Below are 18,433 nucleotides of genomic sequence, written 5' to 3' on the forward strand. Positions count from 1 at the left end.
AACCTCATATAAAGGCGGGCTCAGGTAACTCCGCAACAGATTAGGAGTGTGAAGAAAGTCCATTATTACATTTCAACAGGGTAAACAGTAACTAACAGCTAACAGCAAAAGTTTCTTAACATGATCTAAGCTGCTCACTTCCCATTGCACACCTACATTTTAAGTTACAAAAACCAAAATATTTTGACTTTTCAAACTGCTCCAGCACCCCAGATTTTTTATTCCACAGTAAGCTTTGCTATTGCAAATTGTTATCATTTGGGGATTTAAAAAAAAATATTTAAATAGAATCACCAAAACGTTTAGGTTGGAAGGGGCCTCTTGAGATCATCTAGTCCAACACCCTTACTCAGGCAGGGTCAGCTAGAGGAGGCTGCCCAAAACTACATCCAGTCATGTCTGGAGTACCTCCACAGATAGAGAAGCTACAAACTGCTCTGGGCAACCTGTTACAGTGTTTGCCCTCACACTAAACTAAGAAACAGAGAACAATGTTTGCACTGAAGTAGGTACACGTAAGTGTTCCCCTTTTAAGGTAATTTCTCCTGTAGACTTTTCAACATCCCCAAATTTCTTTCCTAATTTTTTCCCCTTAAAAAAAAAATCTCAGGTCAGAGACTCCAACAGATCACAAGTAGCTTTTGGACTGAGAAACTCCCATGTCTAGGATCTCAGCTTTATGTTTGCCACGGCACATTCAGGCTGCATATCCAAACTTCTCTCGAGGCAAGAAAGTTGCAAACACCAGAAGCCACACTCAACCCCTCAGATTTGCAAATCAAATCACAAATGGCACCAGCATCAACAGAAATCTCACTGCAAGTTCCAGGCACATACATCCTAGAAATCTGCAACACTTTCCCCAGCTAAAATTAATCTTGAAGTAAAGCAAAAGCTGTAGGTTGGAGAGTGAACATGAGGTTGTTTCCTCTCTTCTTCAGCAGTCTCACTGGTGAGGGTAGTCAGTATGCAAAGCAGCACCTGGCTCACTTTCCCCTGCTCTTTGTTTCCCTAAGCATATAGTCCAGCGAAAAGATTGCACTGGTGCAAGACTTTGCACTTAACAGTCAGCACAACATCTTTTAATAGTTTCATCACCCAAGATGCAAAGGGAGCCTTGGCCATTTATGAAAAGTGTATTTCTGAAGAGTACAAGCCTCTTGCTTTGTCCCATAAGGCCACTGCAATTGCACTGCAACTAATGCTTGGTACAAAACAGGCTTCTTCTGAAGCAGTAAGTTCTCCAGCAAGCCTCTGACCACTAGACCTTCTGGTCCACAGATGATGCAGTATCTGCACACATCATTTTTTTTCTCCCATTCAGCAATCAACATTTGCAGAACAGAAAGCAGCTACCAGGCTAAAACCTAAACCCTATGAAGCGTCCTGCTCTGGGCAACAGGTAAAAGCCATTCAGCTGTACCATGGCATGAAGCACAAGCACTGCTCCCTCAGCACTGCCACACTGAGCCATGGCCGTGCAGAACAAGCAAACTATTTCCATGATGGTCCTTTGCCAGTAGGTCACAGGCTCAAGAATAGCTCATGAATGCTCTCAAGCCTGACACAGGCTGCTGCCTCAGCCCAGAGTTATCTGCGGCAATCAGAGCTTGTGATGGGGGCCCACAGCATGGCAGCAACTGCCAGGCATCAGTGCACAGCAGTCACAGCCAGTACTGATCTGAAGAGCGACCCCATGTACTTAAGGCACGGACGCACAGGCAGCCCCGAGTCATACGCAGCCTTGCTAAAATCACAGAGCAGCCCATCTGTGTGAGCATGGCGATGCTGCAAAGCTGCTGTGAGCAGTCACCAGCTCTGAGCTACTATTCACTGTCCCACCTCTGTCCTCCTCTCTTGGCACACAACAGAAGCCAAGGTCACAGCTTTGCTAGGAACCTTAATCACGCCTTTCCAAACTGCTGCACAGCTCTAAGGTCACTAAACACTGCACACCCTATGAAGAGGGGAATCTTTTGTAAATGTGAATGTTGTAAGTGAATTCTTTCATGGAGGTGGGGGCAAAGCAACTTGCTATATCCCACTTGTGATCCCTACCTGCCATGGATTTTACAGAGCCTTGCCCTGAAGGGTAAACAAACACTAATGAAAGATATCATCACACCCTGAGAAACTGCAGCACAGACAAATGCAAACCAGATTCTGAACTACCAGCCTGTCTTCCATGTTAACAGCCCCTCAATAGGGATTAGACGGCACCTTGGCTATACGTCTCCCAGAACACAGGATGGCTGAGGTTGCAGGGGACCTCTGGAGGTCATCTTATCCACCCCCCTTGTTCAAGCAGGGTCACCTAGAGCAGGCTGCCCAGGACCATGTCCAGATGGCTTTTGAGTATCACCAAGGATGGAGGCTCCACAGCTCTCTGGACAACTGTGCCAGTGCTCGGTCACCCTCAAGGTAAAAAAAGTTATGTTCACACAAAACCACCTGTGCTTCAGTTTGTGCGTCTTGTTCTGTCACCAGACATCACTAAAATGAGCCTGGCTCTGTTTTCTTTGCACTCTCCCTTCAGACATTTACATACGTTGATGAGATCTTCCCCAGCCTTCTCTTCTCGTGGCTTAGCAGTCCCAGCTCGCTCAGCCTTTCCTCATACGAGAGATGCTCGTGACAAAGGAATGAGATGCGGAGCTACGCAGGCTGGCACTTCCCACTAGATTTCAGGAGTCACGACTTCCCTTGGGCAGAAAACCCTTCTTGGATAAACACAGAAACAGACAGTACATCACCTCCTTGATGGTCTTGACAATCTCAAACTCTGCGCTTGTGTGGAAGTCATAGCCTTCCTTCCGGAGATAGAGACGCAGGAAGCGTGAGACATCACGGCCAGCAATGTCAATCCGCATGATGGAGTGAGGCATGGCAAAGCCTTCATAGATGGGAACCGCGTGGGTCACGCCATCCCCAGAGTCCAGCACCACTCCTGTTGTCCTCCCAGTTGCGTAGCTAGCAAAGGGGCAAACAATCAAGTCAGAACAAGCAATTCAAAGTGACCACAAGCATGCAGCACATCCAGGCTCAACTCAGGGAGCAGAGATTTCACATGAACAGGGGCTAAAAAAAAACCCAAAACCTAGTACTCATCACAGTTCAGCAAATTCCTGTAAACTGTTTATTACAGAAATCTAAATTGAGTTTCAGTTCTTGCTTGAAAAGGGGATGTCACGCATCAGTGTGGTCTTCCATAGGTTTTGTTTGGTTTGTGAAAAAATGGATTTCACGGCAACATTTCACAAGCGCAAATCAAAGACGAAAGACACTTACAGGCTAAGCACAGCTTGCATGGAAACAAACAGCGCCGGCACATTGAAAGTCTCAAAAAACACCTCAGCAGCACGCTCTCTGTTCTTGCGTGGGTTTAGGGGTGCTTCCGTCAGCAGCACAGGATGCTGGTAAAGAAAAGAAGGAGCTGTGCTGCAATAACCAGGAGGCAGCTAGACACGTGTTCCTGAAAATTTCTGCTTATTCATTCACTTTAGGAACGACTGGTGCAAAAGGACAGGTAGAACAGAATGATTTTGGCTACTGAGCTCTATTAGACTGTGAATAACCTCTGTTAAGTTGGAAGATCAGCAGGGTTCTGGTCTAGTTATGAAGAAGTGTTAGGAAATCTACCCTGTGAGCGACCCTGCCCCATGAAGGACAAACAAGATGACTCTCAGTGCCAAAAGTCAGCCAGATTGCCCAAAATACACAGACCCTAAAAAGGTGTGAAGGCATATGGTCTTAGCACAAGCAGGCAGAAATATTCCTACTCACACAACCTATTGCTCTCAGTCATTTAGTAATTTTTTGGTCAGCTCCTTCCAGACCACAGGGTTGTGGTTTTCTCCTTCCTCACTTCAAATCATGTCACTGCTGAGTGGATATGCCTGATGTGCAGGCAGAACAGGAAAAGTTACAAGCACTTGGCCTAGAGCAGAATCATTACAGAGAGTGTGAATAACAAATGCTGAAAGTCAGATTTTCAGTCACGCCAGAACATTACATCTAGGGAAGAATTACTGCACAAGAAGTGTCCAAGTGTATCTCCCGAGAGGTGAAAGAGCCTAATTTAACAACAGACACATTTAGAAAGAAAAGCAAAGGAAAATTCCCAAATCTTTCCTGGAGTTCAAACTCTCCTGGTATTATACACGCACTGAATGATGCCTGTGCTGTTAAAAAATGAGGTACCTCACCTCCTCTGAGAACGTCTGAAGCTGGTCTTTTGAATAGACATACTGCCAAATGCGCTCCATGTCATTCCAGTCCTTCACTATGCCGTGCTCCATCGGGTATCGGATTGAGAGGAGACCTCTGTGCTCCTGAGCAAACAGAAATGACAATAGAGCATACCTGTCAGAGACCCAAAATAATCACATTTCTGAGCACTATGACTATGATTTAATGTCAGACTGCCTACTTCGGGAAGATCAGCGAGTAGAACATAAAGAACAACTTTGTGCTGATCTATGAGCTACTGGATGAAATCCTGGACTTATTTTTCATTCCACTAAAAGACAACTTATCTCTAGCATATAGGGCAAAAACTGAACATTAATCACAAACATCTCTCCCAGAGAAGTATTCATGGGATTAAACAAGGCCTTTTAATACCAAGTAGGAAAGCCTGGCCTTTGCAGAACACATTCCACCCTAACAGTTTTCAAGCCAACATACAGACACCTATCAAATGGTATCTTTGTTCTACCATCTCAGTCATGATACAAAACATAACAGGGTGGTATTGGGGAATGTAGTTCAGAGGGTTCACGAGAAATGTGAGACCATACAACTACACGCTGACAAAAGCAGGACTGTGGAAAGCAAGCTTCTTGCCCACACCAGGGAGATAAAAGGCAACCAAGTAGGGTCCATTTCTAAAGTTCCCAGTCAAAAAGAAGGGGACGTAACCATACAGACCTAGAAGTAGCCTAGAAGAAAAGGAGAGATATAGAAGGACTTGGGAAAAAGGTCTGGGGTCAGCAGGCTGGCACAAGAATTTCATTAAGCTTCCCACTCCACCTTGGACACACTTAAAAGTGACAATCTAATCTGCTCTTCAGATCTATGCACTGATACAGCCCCTTTAAGCACAACTGCTACAGCCCCTCCTTACAGCAGCATACCAAGATACATGGAGAAGTGCAGTATACAGGTTTTCTTACCTCTGCCTTTGGACCAATGAAAATGTCCCCTTCTAAAGCACCAGCCATAACACGAATGTGCTTTGGTCTGCCCACACTAGAACAGAGGCAAGAGGAAAAAAGCTTTGAGAGAGAGAGCTCAGATGCACCCAAGGATTAACTACTTTGTGTTCCTCTCTGTCCTAACCAGTGCTTTCTAAAGTGATGGGCGAGTCTGGGGGCACTACCAGGTGCAGACAGACCCAGGTTTGCTCTGAGCTAATCTCAGGATCAGAGGCGAAGGGAACAGACTGTAGACAGTTCTGAACTGGACATAAGCCAGCTGAGTCTGGCCATGCTTTCCCTGATGATTCAGGACTTATTTGTTCCAACAGTGCCTGGGGTGAACATGGCTAGACTGAGCAATGGTCTGAGCTGATAGAGCCACATGCTGTTGCCTGACTTCAGGTAGGCTTCTCAGATTAGACATTTATAGTCTCATACCCCACCTCACTATACAGAACACGTTGCTCAGAACACAAATATACTCATTAAAAACCCACCCTATTGAAAATAAGAGCCAGTGACTATTCAGAGTTCCTGATCCAGCAGTCCCTCTTCCAGTAAAGCGCTCAGAAAACTTCCAAGGAAGTCTGGCAGGAATCAAGACATCAGACCACACACCAAAAAAATACAGAGGTCTTCACACCTCTTGTCCCAGCTTTGTCTTTTTCCCAGTTCTTTTCCTAATGTCTCAAGACTAAAGGATCCTACAGCTTTGGTTGGGTGTTGAGCCTGACAAAGTGATAAGTCATCTTTTATGGTTCCTCCCCGAGAAAATCTCAAAGTGCATAACAGCAGAGATCCCCTCTCCTTGATGCTTCTGTGCAGCAGGAAGAAAAATAATAACTCATTTCTGCCATTACAAAATTGGACCATTCTTCCCCTCTACATATCGAAGAATTGGTACACAGTACTAAAAACTTACCAAGACCAGCAGAATACTTACTAGTTTGGAAAGCAGTATTTTGGTATTTGATCGCCTGCAAAACCTGCTTTAATCATGCCCGAGCCCTGTGGGAGGAACAAAAAAATACGTGAGCTTATCATTCATTCAGTCATCTTAGCACGTTTTAAAGGAGTAGCAAAGTACATCAGCACTGCCAGATCCTCTCCTTCTTACTAGGAATAAAGCTCCCCAGGGACTGATCCTCCAGGCAAGGCTGGGGATGGGAAGGTGCCAGCAGGCCAGCTTGGCCACGAGAGGAGTAACTGGCACCTCCCTGGCAGCGGCACATCACACACAGCACAAACACCCAGGAGCGTCCTGGTACTGCTCCGCAAACACACCCAAATGCTGCTCTGTACAGACAAGTATTTTTCTACCCAGTGCTGTTGCTGGGGGTGCAGGAGGCTAAAACCCAGCTCTGCAGATTTCTATCGATCTTAAATACTCTCTGGGCAGAGGAGAGGACTCCAGAAAGCCAAGCAACCGCAACTGAGCCCTGCCAGCTTCAGGGGCCACTGCTAAAAGCGGGAGGATGAAAGCTGTAGGCCTTTCAGAAGTAGATTTGGAAAGGATGGAGGGAGAGGGGATAAAGTCAGAGAGAGGAGCAGGAAAGGAAAGGAATCGGGTTGGAGAGGAGACTAGGGAAAAGAAAATCAGGTGGTGGATAAACTAGCTAACGCTAAGGAAGCAGGTCACAAAAAACTGGTCAGAAAAGACACTAGAAATGAACCCAGACTAGGGACTGCAAAGAACAAATGTGCCAGTCAGACTGCAAGAGGAAGGGCTGGAGGCAGGAAGGGTGGCTGACACTATAGAGCTTATTTAAAAGAGACAAGGAAGAAGAGATTAGGTATGGCAGTCAGAAAGGTGCAAATCCAAAAAGCCTTCTGCAACATTCAAAGCAGCACAAGCAGCAAACACAGAGCGGGTAAAGCCAGCCGCAGGGAGGCCCTGGCGGAGGGAGGCCCTGGCACAGAGTCAGTGCTGGGCACCTCGCCCCACAGCTCCTGTCCCTGTCGGTATCATCCGGAGGCATCCTGGGAGCCCCATCATCAACTTGGATCTGTGCTGACTCCTTCCCCTCCTCCAGTTTTTCTCCCTGCACAAGGGAATGACACGTTGAAACAACGAGCAGCTTGCAGGAACACCCAAGTTTTGCTAAGGAGTGGATTTTCATAGGATCTCCTCAGATAAGCCATTTCACTAATAATCCCAGACTACCACGGGAGCAAGCTCTTCTGCAGAAATAGGAGCAGTCCCATTTTATCCCATACTGGGAGCAAAGTGTGTGAGTTTGCATTGAAACCAGTGATCTATGAAGTGTCTGTTCACTCTCAAGGGCTCTGCAGCAGGACTGCTCTGTTTAAGAGGCAAAAAGACATTTGGCTGCCCCAGAGCATTTAAAAATGAGTAGCGATGCAGCTCCTCCACTGCTTTCCCCTTCCCACCACCTCTGCGTGGGTCAGCATCACTGCTTTCACTTGGAGGCTGAGGCAAAATGAGTTGCTCAGGGCTCTGCCAGACAAGCTTTTTCTGCAGCGGTTTCTGATGGTGCCATCCCAGCGCCAGGTTACCAGCCAGAGCAGGCTCAGCAGAAAGGAATGCGGGGCAGCCCCAGCCTCTCCAGTTCACAGTCCAGCGCCTTATTCCCAAGCTATTTTCATCAGCAGTTTCAGCCGAGGTGCTGGGCTTTGCACAGAGCATGTGCGCTCTGCCACCAGGGCTGGGGCACTCCTGCCTCAAAACCACCAGTCAGATTTGCCAGGATACATCTGTCAGAGATGAGTATCAGGAACTGCTTGCAAACCAGACCTAGCTAGTTACAAAAGATAGGTCGCTTGAATCCTTGTCTCCTGACAAATGCTTGCAGCCAGGCTGGCTCAAGGAGCACACTCAAGCTGGCGCCTGGGCAGGACTGCTCCCTCTGGGCAACTCCAGTTGCATCCCAAAGTCTGGCACTAACAGGTACCCGTGTGACAAAGTGGCCTGTGAAGTGTTAAAGAGACTTCCCTTTAGACACTCTTCTGGCTATTCACTTCAAAGGAATAAAAACAAAAGGAATAAAACAAAAATACTGTTCTGGTTTTCCTTATCATAGCTTATAAACAACTCTGTACCTGGGAAATAATATCATTCTTTGTCAAGCCTTGTAGAAAAAAAGCTGAATCAAACGCAGTAACGTAACCACATCAGAATATTGTGCTTGTTGAATATTTTATTCAAGATAACGACTGATCTTGCTGCCAGCACAGTCTGCTGCTGGGAAGTGGTTTCAGGAGAACAATGATGCTCCTATTTTAATGCAGAGATTGAAACTTCCTTATGCCAGGCCAAAAATTACCCAGCGCACCCTGGTGAGATTCCCAGCAAGTTATGTATTTTAAGATTTACATACTGAGGTTCAAAGTTAACCAAATGTGTCGGTCGTTCAGAACTCCTAGCTGGAGTCAAAGATGAATGACTGTTTTGAATGCACTGGTAGGATGGGACTTCAACACAGTTGTGCTTCCAAGGGCCTGGGAATGAAGCGAGCACAGTTGTTTGCTATCTCCGCACTACAAAGACCCGACAGCACTTTCTGACCTATTCAATTTTTCTTGAAAACATTTTACTTCTTTGAAGATGTGTGCACTGAGTAAATCTATTTATTATAGACCAGTTTGAGATTCCCATACAATGAGAGGAAAAGGTTTAAATTTTGAAATAACCCTATCTGATTCATAAGGTTTAAAGTAAAGACCTCTTTTTTCATCTTTGTTTCAAATAAGCAAAAAAAAAAAAAAAGCATCCTCCCTTCTGCTACAAGCTCTGATTTATTAGAACTTAAAAGAATTTCAATATTAACATCCTTCCACCAGTAACTATCCTGGCTGGTCTTTCATCTGATTTTGTTTGTTTTATTTTTTAATCTGAGCAAAAGAATAAAAGAAGAAAGAAAAGCTACAGTCAAATGTAAAGGTCAAGGAAAATAATCTCATGGAAAATTCTCATGAGTACCTTGAAGTAACTGAACAGGCCTCTTCCACTAGCTCTGTAGCTAGTCAGTTATTGGTTCGTTCATCTTGATGCATTTAGGACTCAAATTTAAACAGAAATCACCAAGCGAGTCAATCTGCCATGTACCACTTTTTATTGAGAGCGCTCATTTCATATTGTTGTAAGGCTATTTTATTAGATACACATTTTATAAGATCAAGAACAACCAAAGACACGATGGCCCTTACTGACAGCTGTTTAAAATGCCACCACTTATACAAAGCCAAATTTTATCTTCTTTTATGTAAACACAGACAATTCCATGGAGGTTGAGGAATTTGCACTTGCTTGGGCCATGGCTGAACTCTGCTGTCTGTTTACATGTGCATTACATTCATCAGGGCTCCCAGACCATTTATTTCAGAGAGAACTTGTTGGAGTGCAAGATGGGAACACAATTGTTTTAAAAATGACTTATTGAACAAGGAAGAGTATTAAAGTTGTGCTGAGGTACAGCTCCAACCTCTCACTGTATATTACAAAGCTCCCCCTGCTGAAAACATGAAGCTGAGCGTACTGTTTGATAAGAGAAAAAACCTCCTTGTTGAGTTTTTAGCTACACACCTTAATGTCCTTTTGGAAAACACTGAGATACTAGAGCAGGGCTGGGACTGGGAGGGTCTGGCTTGTTCACCAGTTCAGTATCTCGTTTCCCCCTCCCATACACACGCATACATGAGATGGGATGACATTCAGCTTTGAAAAGCTGCCTGCAGCTCTCCGAGGAAAAGCAGCAATGAGGCAGCAGGAACAGCAGTACCAGCTCCGTGCAGCTCCACTTCCCAGCCTGCCTGAACTCAGAAGAGTACCAAAAATGCAGTGTCACCACAAGGCTCCTCAACTGACAGCCTGCCAGTGTTAAAGGCAGATGCCACAACAACTGCTTCATTCTACTTCTTGTACAGGGACGGGAAGGGAGGGAACTCATTTATCAGAGAGGCAAGAAGAAGAATTAGCTTTTATAAGACCACCTGATAAAATGAGAAAAGAAACACAGTCAGTTGCTGGCACATGAGCCCTTCTTAAGGTTTGAAGTGGGGGCGGCAATCATTGCGCTGAATAACAAAAGAACATGCTGAAATGAGATATAGGCTGCTATTATATGACTATAGCACAATGAACTCATCCTCCCAGTACCAGAGTGCCTGGAAAGAACTTTAATGGTTAGCTAATCACTCAACACCAGAGCAGGGTCAGTGCTATTCCAGTAATTTCTGAGACAAATCAACCTAACTTATTCTTTGATGTCTCCAATAAAGAAGACAACACATTTTTCTCCACATAGTCAATTCTACTGCTTAATCTCCTTTTCCATTACATATTTTCCTTCACTGTCTAACCTAAATCTCTCTGCTGTGATTCCAGGGGAAGAAACAAAACCAAAACTGTATCAGAGAGCTCAAGCTGTAGAGAGGAAATTGGGATCAATAACAAAGAAGAGGTCAGAAGAATAACTGGCTTGATTTGAGAAGACTTACGATCATCCAGCTTATGGAAAAAAAAAAAAAGCAATAGGTTGAGAAGTGCTAGGCTAGCAAGCCCACATGCCATATGGCAAAAAGATTCAGCAGAAATTAAGATTATGGAGAAAGAAGGGAGCACAACACTGACCCTTTGAAACAAAATCTGAATCACTGGCAGTAGAGGTCAGAAGGGAGGAGCGTGAATTTGTGACTCACTACACTGGAGGAGGCTCCTTCTGAGATATGCCCTCACACCCCTTCCTGGATGGTCCTTTCTCTTGGGAGGCCAGCATGGATGGGCCTAATCAGAACTGGATGCAGAAGTATCTTCTCACCAAGGCACACAATCACTCTCATTCATCTCAAACTAAGCTATTACCTACACAGGTTGAAGGTCTACTTTGAGCTAATGAGAAGCATTATCAAATAGGAGAAGCCATCTGTGACACCACACCCCACTGCCAAACTGAAGCTGATGCAACACGTGCTGGGAGCAGTTCCTTTGGGAGCTCTGCCTCCTGTGGGCTTCGGCATGGGAATGGGCACCTTGGGTGCTGGCACTCCCTTGCTGTGACCACTGGGATGTGCTGGGAGGAGGTGGCGGTACTGGGGGTGGCTGCCGCCCTTTCACTGGGCCTGTCAGGGAGCAGGGCCACAGCAGCAGGGATCGGGTGCAGGCCATCACCTCCGGCACGGTGTGACAGAGCAGAGCGGACACCCCCAGGGCATGTGGGGAGCCCGGCCAAGGCCTGCCCCGGAGCATGCTGGGAGCCCGGCCAAGGCCTGCCCCGGAGCATGCTGGGAGCACGGCCAAGGCCTGCCCCGGAGCATGCTGGGAGCACGGCCAAGGCAGGCCCACCGGCCCCCATTGTCCCCCGGGCACAAAGAGGGACAGGGCAGGGCTCAGAGCCGGGGAGCAGCCCCGCCTGACGGACAGCTCCAGCTGCCAATGAGCACAAGTGCTCTCCGCGAGGGCGGGGCGGGAGGCACCCCGCTTCGGCAGGTAATGGTGGGCTGCCCCCGCTGACTGACAGCCGCCCCAGCCAATGGGACCGCCCCGACCCTCCCAACCACCAGGCACCTCGGCGGCGGCGGGGGCCGGTGCCCCTCGCTGGTGGGGAGCGGCCCTCCGGCGGGCGACAGGCAAGCAGCTCAGCCAATCGCAGTGCGCCGAACCGCGGCGGCCCCGCCCCGGCGGCGGCCTGCGAGGACGCAGCGCACGGCGCTGTACGAGGGCCTGAGGCGGCGGCCAGGCCGGCGGCGGGGGGGGGGGCGGCGGGCGGGGCGCGGCCATCCCCGATGACAAAGGGATTGGGGCCCGCGGGCCCTCCCCGCCCTCCCAGCTCCCGGGACGCGCGGCCGCCTGCACTCACGTTGTCTATCACGACGGGCTGGTTCGCTATCACGTCGTAGGACTCCATGGCAAGAACCCGCCGCAGCCACCCGTCAGGGAGCAACAGCCCAGCCCTCGGCGGCGCATGCGCGGAAGGGCGGCGCGGAGCCGCCTGGGTGATGTATTCCTCCTGCCGCGGTGCCTGCTGGGAAGTGTAGTCCGGGCCCCGCGCGGCGCCCGACGGGAAGGAGCGGCGGGAGCGGGGCACGCTGGGAGATGTAGTGCGGAAAACACGGAATCGCTGCAAATATAACCCCCGCCGGCCGGGACACGGCCTTTGGGGGGCAGCCTGCGCGGGGTGCGGGTGCGGTGTGCGGGGGGACCTGCGCACGGCCGCCAAAACCACGGGATTTCAACTGGCTGCTTTCCAGTTTAACAGACATTTTTTCCCCAAAATTTTTCTAATCAGAAAAGCGAAAAAGCGATCCCCTCACCTTCCGCAGAGGGAACCTGCCGCTAATGAAAGTGTTTCGCTGTCCCGTCATCCTGTGGGATCATCCCTACACACTGCTGGCCATAACGCATCTGTTCTCCCTGAGCGTTCCCTGGTTTCTCCGCATTTTTCGAGGCACGGCAACCAGAAAAGCAGTGTCCGTACAAAGCGTGCACGTAACAGGCATCCTTGTATTAAACAACGTGTTCCCTGTTGTTCTCCACTTGCTACATGTTCTAAAGGCGCTTTGAATAATTGATGACTGACGACGACACTAAAATGTTATGTTTACTGGAAACTCTGAGCAGCAGCACTGGGTCTTGAAATTAACTAAAACGAACTTCACTGCCAGTAAATGTACGTGAAGGCTGATTCAGAACTCGCCTGTCTCATCCCGTATCTTTCATGCGGACACCGAAGACTTTTCTTCTGTAGTTTCTGCCTTTAGCCAAAGCAGATCTTCCCATCTCACATATTTATCTTTAGTGATTTTCATCATTCACCTAGTATAAAAGAGCGTTTTTTTTGTACAACAGGATGGAAGAGTTTAAATTATTTCAAGACCAGTATTATATCACCTCAGTAAATGCCAGGAGACTCGTTATGTGTGTATTAAGCCAACACAGCATTTCATATATGACTGGCATATTCACCTGCTCAGTTGACTGTAATTGACTTCTTGGGTGGATGTCACAAAAAGCAGTATCACAGTAACGGGACAAGTGAAGTATTGTTCACCGTGGGAAGCAGTGATTCATGACAATACCAACTGCTCTCCTCCTTTCTCAGTGGATAGTCATTTGTTTGTCTGCTTGCCAGCTTCTTGACTATATGTGATCTCCTAAAAGGTATGTTGTGAATACTGATTTCAGGATAAACTCTCAGCTATATAAATGAGAAATACAACAACCAGGAGCACTCATCCTATCCTCTCAGCCCTCTACAGCTCATTTTTTCTCTACGCTGATTAAAAAGCAGGACGCTGCTCCAGCAAAGATGTGTAGGACTATTGAACATACACTGGCTCACACGTACATACAATGGTCTGCAGGACCACAGATGTAGCTGCAACTCAGGAATGAGCCAGACCTTCAGTGTGCTTAATACACAGGTTAAGATCCTCAATCAGACGGTCCTTGAACTTCACCTATTTGCATTGCTTCACACCTGCCTCTGGGGTACCTACAGATACAGAAAGGGGCATGGGGAGAATAAAGGTGCTGTGAAGACCAGAGAAGGTACAAACACAGCAATAACAAAAGCCGTAAAAGCAGTAGTAAAGGAAACAAGGCTGTTAGCTGGCCGTGTCTCGGAGCACAGCCGTGGTGCCGCAGAAGCACAGGGTTATGAGCGCTGAGCCTCACACCCAGCTCTCCGTCCCGGGCCCCGCAGCGCGAACAGATGAAGTCCCACAGAAGCAGCTCCTGAACAAGTTACAGCCTCACTTCTTCAGCTCAGACTGACACCGGCTGGAGCACCCAGGCTGGGGGTGGCTGTGGCCGGGGAGCTGCCCCAGGACGGGACCTGCCCTGCCGTAAGCCCCCTGGGCGAGCCAGGGCCGGGGCGGGTGCCCCCCGGGCCTGTGCCCCAGGCCTCCCGCCAGCCGGACCCCGGCGTGCCCAGGCCCCTCACTCTGACGGCCGCGGGACTCCCCCTGAGGCTGCCCCACGGGGACCCCTCCGCTTCCCTCATGCCCACCCGGGTGCCGGTAACCTGCTGCTCCTCCCAGGCCCCCCCTCACGCCCACGGGACCTCCCCCTGCCCCCCGGCAGTTCCCTACCGCGCTCCCCTCAGCGCCTCACGGAGCGCCCCGCCCCGCCCCGCCCCACTCCACTCCACTCCACTCCACTCCACTCCACTCCACTCCACTCCATGCGGTGCCCCGCTGCCGCCGCTAGAGGGCGCGCTCGCCGCGTGGCGTGGAGAGGGGAGGGGCGAGGCGCGGCCCTCCTCCGCGCCGCGTGCTGCCATTGGCGGAGCCGCCGTGCCACTCACCGTCGCCCGGGCAGTGGGGCCCGCCCCCTCCTCCCGCAGCGCCGCGCCGCGCAGCGCCGCTTGGGCCGGGCCGGGAGCGGAGCGGAGCCAGAGCGGGCCGCGCCGGGACTAGCCGCCTCCGCCGCGCCATTCCCGCCGCCGGGACATGGAGGGCGTGCGGCCTGGCGGGGGTCCCCCCACGGGCGGGCAGGGTTCAGGCTCGGGGTCCGGCTCCGGCTCCTTCCCGTCGCTCTTCCCGCCGGGTCTGCACGGTATCTACGGCGAATGCCGCCGCCTCTACCCCGACCAGCCCAACCCGCTCCAGGTCACCGCCATCCTCAAGTACTGGTGAGGCGGCCGGGCTGCGGCCTGGAGGGGCCCGGGGGCCTTGTGTGGGGCTGGGGGGGGAGCAGTGGGGCCGGGGGCCTTGTGTGGGGCTGGGGGGGAGCAGTGGGGCCGGGGGCCTTGTGTGGGGCTGGGGGGAGCAGTGGGGCCCAGGGCCTTGTGTGGGGCTGAGGGGGAGTAGTGAGGCTGGGGGTCTTGTGTGGGGTTGGAGAGAGTTTGGGGGGAGCAGTAGAGTGAGGGGGGAGTAGGGTTGGGAGAGGCTTGGGGACAGCTGTAGGGCTGGGGACACTGCATGGGATGGAGCGGGGAGAGGCAGTGGGGCGGGGGAGGGTTACAGCAAGGGGAGAGGGACTGGGGGTTGCATGCAGAGTTTAGGGTGAGATGCAAGAGGTTTGGGGGGTGCAGTGGGTCTGGGGGAGAAGGCGTTGGGGATGCGATTGGATGTCTGGGAGGTGTATTTGGGGGGGATCCTGGGAAGGATATGCTATAGGAGAAAGGATCTAGGGAGGGATGCACTGAAGACAGGAGAATGTATTGGGGTTTCTGGGGTGATTTGGAGCTTCCCTGAGTGAGGGATGACTGATGTGGGCCTTGGCTGGGGCAGGTCATAGGAAAAGGGAGTGTGTGTTGCTCAGTGAAGGGGTTCTCACAGAGGGTGGAGGGCTGGAGTTTCCCTTCCTGCACAGGAGGCACGATCTCTGTCTTCTGGCCTGGAACTGGGGGTTTGAGTATGGCCAGCACTGACTGAGTGAACCTGCGTTCCAGCCTCCAAGCCGGATGCGTGCCATGCATGTACCCATGAAACCCATGGGGCAGAGCCAAGCTTCTCTTGCCCTCGCGTTGCCGTGTGTTATTGCAGACTGCAAAGCTGCTGCGTACCGTCTCTGCTGACACAGTGTCTGACACCAGTAACAGCAGTTGTTTATGTGGGAGAGTGGCACGAAGGAAGTACTTGGATGTTTAGCTGTCGAGATAAGTGCCTAGTGTCTAGCTCTGTGCGAAGCGGAGTTCCTTTTGCTTTTTACTCTTGCTTTGCTGCTCAGCCCCCTCTTCTGGGCCTGAGGAGCATGATCAGGTCACCCCCAAGTGTTTGATGGACCTGATGTTGACCAGTCCCTACTCCAGCACTTAGAAAAAGTTTAGTAAATGCTCAACTTCTTTATTTACAGTTCATTTTAACCTGTATGTCTTTATCTGGTTGAGTTCTGAGCAACAGCAGAATAACATCCTCACAAGCTATTGCTGTTGTCCTCCAAAGAAGTGTTGTTTTTTATGCGGTTCTAGCAAGACATGTCTGTTAATGTCTGTTAGCCCGTATTGCTTAGGGGTTTTTGTACTTAAACTGACACAGTGGGCAGAGATAAGATGTTGCAGATCTGAGACCTCAAAATACAAATAATTTCTTAATTATCTGTGTGGGTCAGTACTGCGGTACTTCAGTGGTGGTCTGATCAGCCTGTTTTTACACCTATTTCTGATCTTAGATGTTTAAGCTTGATGAGTTTCCAGTCACCTTGATTTTGGAGTCAGCACTTCTTTTCCGTCAACAGCTTCAAACAATACTGACTAGAGTGACGTAAGATTTGTGTGGGATGGAGGGAGATTTAGGTTTATAACGAAGAATGGCAAAGACCCCTTGTTTGGGAAGAAACCTTGCTGCTTGTTTGCTTAGGGGTTGATTAAGGCTTCACTGCAGCTGGAGCTCAAACACTAGAAAAACTGCTGTGGGCAGCAGTGGCTGGTTGCGAGCAAGAAGTAACGTGAAGGCCTATTTATCATGGCATTTTGTACTTAACAGTTCTTCTGACAGTCAGCTCAGCCGGCAGCAGGAGCTGAGAGCTTTGCTCGTAGAAATCAGAGGTGAGCTTTTTACTGCTGTCCTGTGCAGGAAGTTCTTGCGCGAGGTCTAGCCTATGTGTACACTGCAGGTACCTGCTCTGCCTTTGATAGCGAAGTTGGCAAAATTTGGAGGTTGGATTTGTTGAAGCCTGGTAGAATGACTTCTGTCACCGCTTGCTCTCTGCTAGTCTGTCCTACTCTGCCCGGGCTGCCAGCTATTAGTTAGATTAGAAGAGGAAATTGCTGAACAAAGTTCCCTGCCTTAGGAGGAATATTGTAACACTAATCAGCTTTTAATTATACGTATCAGTTTCTCTATGGTTAACAGCAGGGTTTTTTGTTCAGGGAGCTGAAGTGGTATTCTTGGGCTTGCACGGCAGAGCAGATCCTTACTGCATAACGTTGGGGAATCTGCAGAACCGCATATGTATTAAATGAAGGGGTTTAGCCGCGTGGATTATTTCATGGAACTAGTCTTTTTTTTAAATGCTATTTGCATATCTTGGGAGAGAGTTTGTGATTGCAATCTGAACTTCTTGGAAGGGTTCCTGGATGTATTTAAAAAGGCCATGTGCTGAGAAGGAGTTTCGCTCTGTTGATACCCAGTATCCGCTTTTATTTTTAAAAGGTGGTTGAGTATCTCTAAGTGAAATGTCTTGATGCATAGAATTGCTGGTGAAAAACAAATTTGTACTTTCCTTTGTGATAGGTTTTGAATAGGCAGAATTGGGGCTGGACTGTTGGTTTTTCATCACCTGTCTTGAATTTAGGCCATGTACTCAAAAACCAGCGTGCTGACCTGTGGTCTGCAGCTGCTTGGGGATCACGGGCTACTTCTGAAGGGTTGTCAAAAGGTAGTGATGAAAAGCAGGCCTGTTGTCAGCTGCTGCGAAGCGACTACAAACAACGCACTAAGGACTTTTCAGAGTGAATGGATTGGGAATTTTCCAATTTTTTTTTCCCATTGTGGAGCTGTTTCTTGTCTGCCCACTTTGGGTTTCTCCTTCCACAGAAACTTCAGTGCACCTAATATCAGTCAAAAGAAGACTCTTTGGTGCAGATGCAAATACCGTGTTTCCCCCGAGGCTGCCCTTCTTGCTCCTGAATGAGCTCCATGAATAGAGAATGTAACAAATTGGTACTGTACCTCTGGCTTTGAAGTTGGGCTCTTCCTAATAAAATCCTCCAACGCTTCCAGCTCTTTGTGTGAACGCGTGTACTGATATGTAGATTGTGATACAAGGTCGAACGAACCCTGCAACAGCGGCTGTGGGCGGGAGGATGAACCACAGCAGGCATTAGCAGCGCTCGACTAGTTAGCGTAGCTGCGAAACCTGCCACCGAAACTGGATAAATATCTGTGCTGACTAGCCTTTGCTGAGCATTATTGCCGTGGGTCCGTTACTGCAGTGGTCCAGGTAGCTGGTTTAAAGCTATTGCTGGATGCTCCTGCAGTTGCAGCAGTTTCAGGATAGGTATGTGGCCTGGATCTGTATTTTTCAAAATTTAATTAGTTGGTGCTGCAGGCTTTTTGTCTGACTCTCTTCCAAGCCTACTAAATTTCTCAGGGAGTAAAGACGATCTGTCTGGATTGTCATACAGTGTGTAAACCGGTGGGTAGCTCACTGTGGCCGGGTCTGCTCTGGGCAAGGCAGAGCTCAGCTCCTCTGAGCTGGCTAGTGCCGCATCACCACAGCCACGTCCCAGGTAGCACGGTGCTGCGGATCCCCGGTACTGCGGATCCCCGGAGAGTCTTGGCCTTTGGAGAGAAGCGAGGGAGAGGTGTCTGGCTCACCTGGCGCAGTCTAG

General features: G+C 49.5%; 2 protein-coding genes across 3 annotated transcripts in view; one reads left to right on the plus strand and one right to left on the minus strand.

Annotated features, from left to right (window-relative positions):
* ACTR1A (actin related protein 1A) overlaps positions 1-12,112 on the minus strand; it is a 17,683-nt gene extending 5,571 nt beyond the window's left edge. Inside the window, exons 1-6 of the mRNA XM_068400106.1 lie at positions 12,014-12,112; positions 6,142-6,206; positions 5,175-5,250; positions 4,206-4,331; positions 3,289-3,413; positions 2,754-2,970 (exon numbers count right to left, since the gene is read on the minus strand). Of these exons, the coding sequence (XP_068256207.1) occupies positions 2,754-2,970; positions 3,289-3,413; positions 4,206-4,331; positions 5,175-5,250; positions 6,142-6,206; positions 12,014-12,061 (657 nt within the window). The 5' untranslated portion in view covers positions 12,062-12,112. The remainder of the gene's footprint in view (positions 1-2,753; positions 2,971-3,288; positions 3,414-4,205; positions 4,332-5,174; positions 5,251-6,141; positions 6,207-12,013) is intronic.
* A 2,409-nt stretch (positions 12,113-14,521) lies between these two features.
* The window catches only part of SUFU (SUFU negative regulator of hedgehog signaling), a 100,608-nt gene continuing 96,696 nt past the window's right edge, over positions 14,522-18,433 (plus strand). For both annotated transcript variants that reach the window (XM_068399299.1, XM_068399300.1), the window contains exon 1: positions 14,522-14,788. In XM_068399299.1, coding sequence (XP_068255400.1) covers positions 14,607-14,788 — 182 coding nt within the window. In that variant the 5' untranslated portion in view covers positions 14,522-14,606. The remainder of the gene's footprint in view (positions 14,789-18,433) is intronic.

Source organism: Nyctibius grandis, chromosome 4 (assembly GCF_013368605.1).
Source record: "Nyctibius grandis isolate bNycGra1 chromosome 4, bNycGra1.pri, whole genome shotgun sequence".
NCBI classification, from domain to species: Eukaryota; Metazoa; Chordata; class Aves; order Nyctibiiformes; family Nyctibiidae; genus Nyctibius; species Nyctibius grandis.